Source organism: Anguilla rostrata, chromosome 6 (assembly GCF_018555375.3).
Source record: "Anguilla rostrata isolate EN2019 chromosome 6, ASM1855537v3, whole genome shotgun sequence".
In the NCBI taxonomy this organism is placed as follows: domain Eukaryota; kingdom Metazoa; phylum Chordata; class Actinopteri; order Anguilliformes; family Anguillidae; genus Anguilla; species Anguilla rostrata.
The window spans coordinates 8,640,702-8,651,018 of NC_057938.1; the positions used below are offsets into that span (position 1 = coordinate 8,640,702).

The window sequence follows — 10,317 nt, forward strand, 5'->3', positions numbered from 1 at the left end:
GACAGATTTGACAGCCCTTTATATCCCTTTTCATCAGTACATTCCTCTGTCTACTCCACTGCCCAACCATCCACTATAACCAAAAGCAGAGAAGTCTCATGAAATATATGAATTTATATGTTATTCCTTGATTTGAGATTGCTTACCTCACTTGGCTCATGTTCACTGACAGCTTCATGTTCACTGATGTTTCCATTTTGACATGCAGATTGGTCTGTTATTAATAAACACCTCCCCCTCTGGACTGATGACTCAATCCAGCACATACAGAAAACCCCAGCTTCATTCACAGTGCTTTCCCTTGGGTCACACAGGAAGCTGTTCACGGTGTGATGTCATTTGATGCACACAGATCATCATTGGTCAAGGGCTTCTTTCACGTTCGCCGTTTTGAATTCACAGGTGTCCACATGTCCCTCAACGCTTTCAGATCAAACACAATGAATTTACTTGCTTCTTTAAAAAAATGAAATTTAATAAGACCAATAAAACAATTCAGAGACATACACAGATAAAATTCAGTTGCATAAATCAAAAGAATCAAAAAAATTTAAAACAGTCCAAACGGCAGTAGAACAAAGAGTGGAAGTCTGTGGTTCCGGTCCAGCCACAAGCCTCACGGAGGATGCTAACGATAGGGAGCCGGCTAGGTTATTATTTTAGCTTGGCTAGTGAGGTAGCTAGTGAAGCACCGCTCACTACACACTACAGGACTGGAGAGGAGCAAGAGCAGGGCTAAGGTTAAAAAAATAAATTAATAATTATTAAAAATAACACAACATCACGTGAAATGCCTTTCTCCATCCTGAAGCGAACCACAGCCGGTCTGTCCTTCCCCCTTATGGAGCTCACAGGTCTTTGAAGAGCGGGTGCTGCAGTGCCTTGGCGGCCGTTATCCTGGTGGCGGGATTCAGATCCAGCAGCTTGTCCAGGAGGTCGTACGCTTCGTCCGGCACCCTGTCCCACCCTTTCCGGTCCGCCGGGTCCTCCTCGACGGCGGCTGCAGGGTCAGTTCTGCTCGCAAGGGACCGCCTCGCGTCGTCCTGCAGGCGCTGCTGTTTGGGCGGGCTTCCGGAGAGCCCGGGGTCCTCCTTACTGTCGGGGGCGACGTTGAGGGGCTCCGGGGGCTTGTCTGGGACCGCCCCTCCCTTGCAGGGCCTCGTGCCCCTCAGCGTCTCGCACAGGGTCCTCAGGTCCTGGGCCGGAAGGTCGCGGCTACACAGCACCGCCTTCCCTGCAACCCAAACGCGCGGTTAGGCAGACGACCTGAATCAGCGCAGTCCCGACAATCACCTCCAGGGGGCAACAGAGTCACTAATGAGATATATAAGACGAATGAACCGCACTGAATCGCACCACCTTGCCCGGGGCAGGGCTGCGTTAATCACGCTGGGGTAAGTGTGATCGCATGGCGGACAGCGTTAAGATCGCACAGCAGGGGACGCCAAACTAGGCCGGTCTGCCAGGTGATGGATGGCAAGCTGGTGCACAGCGCTGAACACCTATGACCTTCTCATATTTCACCTCCCTAAGCTTATCTACGGAATCTGTTCTTGAAAATTGCACTTATTAGTCAGGCTGCAAGCCTATAAAGGGTTTTTTTGCCCTCCACTACACCCACAGCAATCTCTGGAGCCTCAAAAAAGACTCATGATAACTGTTTCGGGCATTTTCCTGCAACTTCCTCTCATAAAAATGATTTCTTGGTCAATTAAATGCAGTGCAATGACTCACAAATCACGGGTTACAAGGATGAGGGGTGAGGGGGCGGGGGTAGGGGGACACACAAAACACACATACCAAACTTCTTAGCAGCCTGTATGGTTTCTCTGGATCCTCGGATGGTCATGATCTGCGCGAGGGCGACTAAATCGTCGCTGGCTTTGAAAAAGGGGTATCTGCCGCTCAGAAGGGACAGCAGAATGACTCCTGCAGACCACATGTCAATCTCTGCAAAGCAAAGGAAAGGAAAGGGAGGCGGGGTAATTATATTCATCACCCCATTCACACCATATGACACACCATACGACTGAGGGGGCCATTTCACAGGGCCTGTCCAATCGCCTTGTCCACGTATGCAAATTAGATCTCTGTTCAAAACTACCGCAACACACTTTTTCAGAATTTTAAAGAGTACAGTTGTTTTTTTGTTTTGTTTTCTTTGTTTACTGCAATTAAATCCATAACGGGAACTGTAATGCTGAAGAAATTCTGGTTGTACAAAGAATAGTGACCTCAATGCAGGCGATGCATTTTCTGAATTTTTAAAAGACAGATTTTGTATTAACGTTTTGCACATTCTAATGCATCAACTTAACACAATCCATGACACACATTTTGAAAGCGTGCAACGTTTTTTTTTCCCCGTGTAAATTCCGGCAGTGTCCCCACGGCTTCGCTCTGCGGAAAACCCCATGCACCGCTTCCTGACCGAGCCTGAAGACGTGGAAATTATGCGCACACGCCGCCGTGCACAGAACAATGCCGGGCCCAAAATAACGGGGTATCCGCGGAAGTCCATTGTGAACGGCACAAGCAAAAGCCTTCTCCGTAAATAACAGAGCGGCCCCGACGCGCTTCTAAGGTTATTTCTCCATCAGCGCGCTCACTGGCGCGGGCAGGGAAACTGATACTCACAGCGGTCACACAACAAATTACAGCAGCAGTGGCCAACCGTAAATCTCAAAAGAAAGGGCCTTTGTCCTGCACATGGAAACTGTTTGAAGATGAACTCGCCCATTTACTTTAAATTACGTCCTTCCTTTCATGCCTTTTCTCGTGACGTTATGGAGCTAACATGGTAACTCATTCTCGGATAGAATTTGTGTTGCGTTTATGGACAAACACGCGCACACAAAATCTGTTCACTTTCTTTGGCTGTGCATGCTGTGGCCACTCAACCGCAGCTCCCAGAGCTTTGAGATGGCCGAAGCGCAGACATGTGCTGTGACATCGCTGAAGAAACTCACGATGAAATGAGCACTGCTTTCATACAGAGCGCGTATAGGCTGGCTGCAGACGGAAGAGACGCCCGAGTGCAGTTTTTAGCGTTCTCTGCCCATTAGGGGAAGTCTAGCACCACTGGGGCACTGTGCTGAAGAGAACAGTCTCCATTACTGCCTTTACCGCTATGCTCTGGTCCATGCTGCGGGGCGGCATTCGTACAGAAGACCGGAAGTGCTCGGCGTCAGATGCCGCCAAAGCACCGACAACAAACGAGCTCAGCACTGGATCCCTCTCTCCATCGCATTGCGTACATAAACTAGCCTTCAAGAGGGCTGTCAGTGAAAACTGAATTCCACAGACGGCAGGTATGCGCGTTACAGCTGATGGGAATGAAGAGCGGAGCCCCGAGACCAAGACCACGTTAGTGGTGCGGGCCCGTGGTCAAGCTGCGGTCTGCGGCTAATCCTGGCGTAAACCGTCCCATAGGAAATGGGGAAAGCTGTTTACAGAAATGGAAAGGGTGTGTGTGTGGAGGGGGGGGCTGCATTGTAGTCACGCTGCTCCTCAGCATTCATTCAGAAAAACAGGAAATGGCCTAATGGTGTCAGAATGCGCTTCCAAATGAACTCCACATGCGACCGCGAGCGGCAGAAACCCCGACAGGAGGAGGGCTCTGCCCTTCCCCTCACGGACAGCCTCCCTCGCCGGGCCTCTTCAGCAGAGCAGCAACGATGTTTGTGATCAGGTCACATCCACTCGCATTCATCTCAAACGAGCCGGACAGGAAGGGCCGAACAATGTAATTAAAGAGAGCTGGCGTGCGCTTGGCAGGGCCCTGCAGACACTGAAATGGAAGAGGCGGCCATTTCTCTGGGAGCGGCACGCAGATTTAACGGAGGTTCCCCCGGTGGTGGCATTACCTGTTCCCTGGCTGGGGCATTTCATGAGGACCTCGGGCGCTCTGAATCCGGGGGTCCCGGCCCTGGGGGCAACCTGCTGCTTCCTGCGGGGGCACGGGAGCGGATGTGAGTTTGGGGGGTGGGGGGGGGTGGGTGATGAAGTGGGCCATCGGTGCAAGATGAGAGCAGGCCACAGCAGGCTGAAGGAAACTGAGGATAGCCCTTCAAACCGTGATGTCACAGGCCCAGCCAGCCCACCGGTGCACACGGCAAGTCCCTATACATGCAGAGAAAGGCCCAACCTGGCACCCGCAACAACGGCCAGCGAGGGGGAGTAATGAGTAAATGGTAAATGGACTGCATTTATATAGCGCTTTTATCCAAAGCGCTTTACAATTGATGCCTCTCATTCGCCAGAGCAGTTAGGGGTTAGGTGTCTTGCTCAAGGACACTTCGACACGCCCAGAGCGGGGTTTGAACCGGCAACCCTCCGACTGCCAGACAATCGGTCTTACCTCCTGAGTACTTCCTACTACCTTTATGACATGACATTCAGTCAGTTCTGTGAAAAGGTATTAATGGTATTAAATAAAGGTTTTTTTTTTTTAATTCATATTTATATTACGGGATATGCAAACCAAAAAAAGTCATATGAGGTCATTCTGATGTGCATTCAACAGCACACCACAATACTGTTATTCCTGAGCCACCACTTTTACCATAAAAGTTGGGATACATTTGCAGAAGGCCTTTTGAAAGTTTCTCTTGCATACTTACAGTGATCAGTGTTGGGAAGGAAACAGCCCAATTACAGTAAACTGAGTACAAATAAAGGCAGAGTGGTTTTAATCAAATTGATGGATGTGCTCAGTAGTGGTCGGAGAAGTACAGACTGTACAGCCAGTCAGGAAAATATCAGCATTACCAACTTTCAAAAAGTCAAAGCAATTATATTACACACTGCAGACAATAATGCAGAAAGCATAAAAAAGCTGAGCCATATTTACCAATTATGTGTGAGGAGGTTATAATAAACACTTCACAGAAAATCACAGAAATTATTAAAGCCATACATGGGTAATAATTTCATGCATTTAAAGCATATTCTGGTACGAATAGCTAGGGAAATTGACACAAAAACGGGAAGGGACAGCAGGAGAGCTGATTTTAAATATACTCTTCACCCATTCTCTCAGGCTAGAGCACTTCCTTAGGCTGTGCAGTAACTGCATGCCTACATTAACATTCTTGCTTACTATTATTGACATTATTTATTATCATAAATCCATATTCCCATAAATGTGGAATTTTGCCAGCGTTATACACTCCTTGATTACTCTGGGCAACAGGATGGTACATTCTGGAGGTTTTCTGATACCAGTGCCATTCTTTAAATACTATGACCCTCCTACTACCTCTCCGCTCATAGTTTGTGCTTGCAACAGCCAGACAAACTTACCCAGGAGTTCACTACTTTTTCCAGAAAAAAAGGGGGAATTAAATTCAAGCTCCAATTAGATACGGGTATAAAAGAATGGGCGTGAAGGCATGTGAGCTCGCATGCGTGTGTGTGTGCATGCGTGTGTGTGTGCATGCGTGTGTGTGTGCATGCGAATGTGTGTGCATGCGTGTGTGTGCATGCGTGTGTGTGTGCGTGTGTGTGTGCATGCGTGTGTATGTGTTTACACGCGTACCTGGAGAGACAGACGTTGCAGACGCGGTCTGTCGTGTAGCAGCTGCAGGTCAGGCCGTGGCCCAGGCTGCTGGCTTTGGGCTTGCTGCTGCTGCTCGCTGGTGCCCCCGCTGGCGTGGGCCGGCGCCTCGGCAGGACCATCCTCCTCGCCGCCACGTCCTCCACCCTGGTGGGTTTCACCAGCTGGCGTGGCGGACACACACACAGAGGAGGGGCTCAGGGCTCAGGTCAGCTAGGGGCACTGTTAGCGGGCGGCGCGTCCGCGCTCTTCAGCCGCGTTCCCGCTCGCTCCCACGCCTCCCTCTCCTCCCTCTCCTCCCCAGAGCACCGTGGTGCTGAGAGCCATTTCACACTCCCCGCCGTAGAACAGATATCGCTGTCCAGAGGCCTGGCCGCAGCCAGATGGCTGGACTTGCGCAAGCCTCCCCAGATACCAGCCAGAGGCTCCTGCTTATTGATCTTTAATAAGGACTGTGCTGATCACTCTTCAGTGCTTTAATGCTGAAAATTCGCACTCGCACAGCACTGTGTATTACTCTCATCCTACCACTCTTTGGGCCTTTTCCCGTTTTTAAAAGCCACCAAAGCAGCTTCTGCACCTTCACTGAGCTTCTGCCATTATGCTGCTGTCATTACTGTGGAAAACCTAATAGGTTTACATGCACTAATTTGGCAAACCCTTTCAACAAAACCTGGAGACAGCAAGTCCTCAACTAATCTTCAGTGAACTCACCGTTACCTTGACAACGGCACCCTCACTAGGATTGAGGCTGTTCAGGTTTCTTTCTCCGAACACCGACCTCTGCGCTGGATTGACTGCCATCGATTCCTGAAGAACAAAGAACACAAGTTAAAATAGAAAATAACAGTGTAAGGAATGCATTTTTATTCTTTTAAATCAAAACGGCACATACTGACAATCTAGACACTGACGTAGAAAGTCTATTAAGTGGCATACACCAAGCATATTGTAAAGAACAGTGCACAGTGCACAAATTAACATTTGCACCGGGCAGAGATTACCATCACATTAAAGGATTTACTGATACAGAAAACCACTGCATTTCTTAAATATCTGTATTCACACTGTAACCCACAGCCTCATACATCATCTCGTAACAGTGACGCATGCAGTGGCTGTGTTTGTGTGTAAAAGGATCCCCAGTGCTGGGAGCTGTGCTTGCAGGAGCCCAGTCCCCAGGGAGCGAGCCCCGAGTGAAGTCTAGACAGAGTCGTAAACACCTCGGAGTGCCGCATGCCATGTGGAAGAAGAGCGGGGTGAGGGCGAGGGGGTACGGGGATCTGCTGGTGCCAGCCTCTGAACATGACACCTCAGGGGCCAATTTGTCAAGCTGCCGCACTTACTAAGTGTCACATGCGGCATTTGACAATAACAACTGGGCTTCTTCCTCAAGCTCTATTTCACAGTCAACACTAGCCTAGGAGAGCAACCGAGAGCATCGCCTGCTGAGAATTCTTTATCGGTGGTTCCCCCTTCTGGCAACACACAGAAACAACGCGTCATCAAAAAGATTTAGAATGTGTAGGCTAACTTCAGGTGCACAGTTGCGATGATAAACGGCTAAGAATGCCAAGTACAAAATTCCAAAAACGGCAGGGCTCTCCAAACTTATAAAACAAAGACGATATTTTCAAAGCATTAAGGTGGACTGCAGATTTACACTGTGGGCCTCTTCCACGTAGAGAATACACATCCATTTTATCCTCTACCGCAGTATATAAGCAGATCACCTTAAAGAAAAACAACAGCGCTGCCCACATTCACATATGGAAGCTATAAACGGGCCGGAGCGTTTTCCTAAGCGTGTTCCAGAAGCGGGGGTGTTTTTGCGCAGGACCTTGTGGGGTTTGGTCCGTGCGAGTGACAGGGCTCTCTTAGCGGGTGGCTTTGTGGAGGAGTGCGGCCCCGTGGGGTCTGTGGGAGGGGCCGTGCGGTGCGGTGCCTTATTGCCCCCGGGCGCGGCAGGCTTGCCAGCGCTGCAGCCCTCCTGCTGGGGGGGCTTCTTCTTCAGCACCTTGAGCAGCTCGATCTGCGTGTCGGGGGCGCCCTGCGCCAGGCCGAAGTCCACCAGGGCGTACCTGCAATCGGCAGCGAGGGGCACCGTCACGTCTCAGAATAAACAAGAGGAGCGCTGTCTAGCGTATATTAGAGGTCCACGGTTAAATTTCTTTAATACGTTTTTTGTACTTTCATTGAGTGCTCAGAACCTGGAATATTTCCTTTAGCATGAAGTAACAGTACTCCACAAAGGAAATTAAAATTGACCTTGTTTCTACTTTCTCCACACTTCAAAAATCACAATAGTATGCAGTATGTTCCGCTGGAAAACTGAATTTAGCACGATTATAAACAGGAAGATTCTGTAGAATTTACACGGTTACGTTTCAAGTCACGCTCTCCGATGCCTAATAATTAAAACAATGAATTAGAATGTGCAGTGAAAATGACATGAGGCCACATGAACTCAGCTAAACTTCTGCTGTACAGACTTCCAACACTCGCAAGGAGGGAGCAGGGGGAAAAAGAAAGATTTTAATTGGCCCGCGCCAATGTCTGCATTCCAGAGCATCACTATACAGTTACGCAAGATTACATACTTCTTCAGCCGTCGGTTGTACAGGAAGTTACTTGGCTTGATGTCACGGTGGATGATGCCAAACCGGTGGACGTGAGCGAGGGCCTTGAGCAAGTGAAACATATACCGTCGCACTTCTTCAAAACTCATGGAGCCTAAAACGTCCTGCAAGAGGATTTACATCACATCAGGCTTTCTGAGAACTTTTTCAATTCAGAGGAGAACGTATCCTGCAGTAGGAGTGGCTTACCACAAAGGCTTGGTGCTCCAAGTAAGGCATAACAAAAACCACATGGTCATCTTTTCGGAAGCAGTAAGTTACACCCATGACATTTTCTTTCCCCCTGCAAAGACATTAAATATGCCGTGAGTACTATTTCCAGTAAATACTCCGTTCTTCACATCGTCGTCCTCAGTCATAAGAAGAGCGAGTCACTGCCTGATGCTCACTAGTGGTAAATACGACACTGACTGCATAGGTTTTTACAAAAATATATTTCTGAAGCAATAAAGCTTCCGTTTTTTTCTCAGTTTTAGTTTCTAAGTATTTACTTCTTTTACCAATAGTAATTACCCAATTTTGTGCTATTCTTACCACATATTTTCCTGGTAAATACCTAGCACTTAAGGTACTGTGAAAGGAAGCATTACCAATTTCTGTTAACTAGTACAAACGAGCAAACATCCCTTGCTGCTTAAATCAACCTGCGTAAATCAACAGTGATTTGTCAAAAAAGTCCCAAGTGCTGGTAGGGAGACTTCATATAATTCAGGAAACCTAAAATGGAAACAACTATAGTGATAGACTCACCCTGCCATTGTTAAACATTGGAGTTCAGCTGCTATACGCACTGGGTGGCTGGTAGGGATGAGGTGTTTCAGAGCAAACTTCTCTTTGGCCCCACTCGTCATCTGGGCTTCCGCCAGGTACACAGTGCTAAACGTTCCTGTTAATATTGTTTTACATTATTCATGCTTTGATTCTCTCCACATTTTAAATGCCACTTTACATTACATTTACAAAAAAAGCTATTGAAAATAGGCATCATTGGAATGTAGATTTTGGTGTGATTAGAGGATACACTCACCTTCACCAATTTTGTCAACAATGTGAAAAAATTTTGAAAGCTCGGGTACTGCTTCACACAGGTACTCTATATCCGTCTTCACGTCACCTAAATTAAACATATCTTGTTATTTTCCCTTACCACAAAAATGATTTAAACTCAAACCCCAAACAGATGACCCAGGAAACAAGAGTAGACTGAATAGTGTAGAGCCATTCAACTTTAAAATAAGAAGGCAAAACTAAGACGCAGCATGTCCTACTTCGAATTTCACATCTCCCATTGCTTCTGTCAACTTTGGACTGAACATCCAATCCACGGATATCTTTTGAAGTTTTATCAACAGGTGGGACTTCCATTTAAGCTGTGAATCTGCAAGAGAAGACATAACATTGTGACATTGGTCTTGCCATCCAGAAACCCAAAACCCAACAGCTAAAACAGGTAGCTAGGGTTCTTTTGACACTGACAGACAAGAACACGTATGTAGTCTAGTCGTTAGCTAGCCAGCTACATGTCTACAGCAGTATCTAGCTAGAAAGCACGAATGCACGTTAGATAGGCTATCTAGTCAGAAATAAAGTATACGCTTGCTACCCAGCGACCTTACACGTTAGCCATCTCGCAATCATTGGCACACCATGCTTCCGATCTGAGACAGCTAGCTACATATCCTGCGATTAGCAATAATTTCTTTACCAAACGACGCATCTATCAAGCAGCTACTTGTTTCACACGAAATTGCGGCATTTAAAATAAGTTAGGTAACCTGACCGGGCAACTAAACAAACTAGTCAACAAACTTAGCTAATATAGCTACTATCAGGATTGCTATCCACAGAATACCAGCAATTTATTAGAATACAACACGTTCTTTCAAGGTTGTTCTTAACCCTTTACCTCAGAATAAATGTTTCTTTATTTCAGCAAGCTAACTAACATGAATATGTATAATTCACACACGCGCCACAATGAAACGTAATAAACAAGCCAAGTTACTTACTTTTCCTTTCTTCCGTTCTTTCTTTCCGCCAACAAACTCCGCGCTAAAACTGACGTAAGGGGCTGTCCTCTGTCGTCACATGAATACTAACGTAACTTACGTAAATGCAAAA

The 10,317-nt window shown here is 47.4% G+C and overlaps 1 protein-coding gene across 5 annotated transcripts; it reads right to left on the minus strand.

The window, feature by feature from the left end:
• Positions 1-454: 454 nt before the first annotated feature.
• Positions 455-10,280, minus strand: cdc7 (cell division cycle 7 homolog (S. cerevisiae)). Of its 5 annotated transcripts, none has more exons than XM_064338174.1 (12): positions 10,206-10,280; positions 9,465-9,574; positions 9,224-9,310; positions 8,947-9,082; positions 8,386-8,479; positions 8,158-8,300; positions 7,575-7,638; positions 6,278-6,367; positions 5,540-5,721; positions 3,867-3,949; positions 1,801-1,950; positions 455-1,234 (listed from the first exon to the last, which is right to left on the minus strand). In XM_064338174.1, the coding sequence occupies exons 2-12, from the start codon at positions 9,559-9,561 to the stop codon at positions 849-851; spliced, it is 1,512 nt and encodes a 503-aa protein (XP_064194244.1). In that variant the 5' UTR covers positions 9,562-9,574; positions 10,206-10,280; the 3' UTR covers positions 455-848. The 5 variants fall into 5 exon arrangements, with proteins under 5 accessions (XP_064194244.1, XP_064194243.1, XP_064194242.1 ...); XM_064338173.1 differs by having other exon boundaries at positions 6,272-6,367; XM_064338172.1 differs by having other exon boundaries at positions 7,398-7,638.
• Positions 10,281-10,317: the final 37 nt, after the last annotated feature.

Excerpts from the sequence above, each read along its gene's own strand:
- cdc7 (XM_064338170.1), bottom strand. The coding sequence starts at position 9,561 with ATGGAAGTCCCACCTGTTGATAAAACTTCAAAAGATATCCGTGGATTG. Across the intron at positions 9,311-9,464 it reads TGGGAGATGTGAAATTCGAA|GTGACGTGAAGACGGATATA; the intron begins GTAGGACATGCT and ends TGTTTAATTTAG. Across the intron at positions 9,083-9,223 it reads TGTTGACAAAATTGGTGAAG|GAACGTTTAGCACTGTGTAC; the intron begins GTGAGTGTATCC and ends CAATATTAACAG.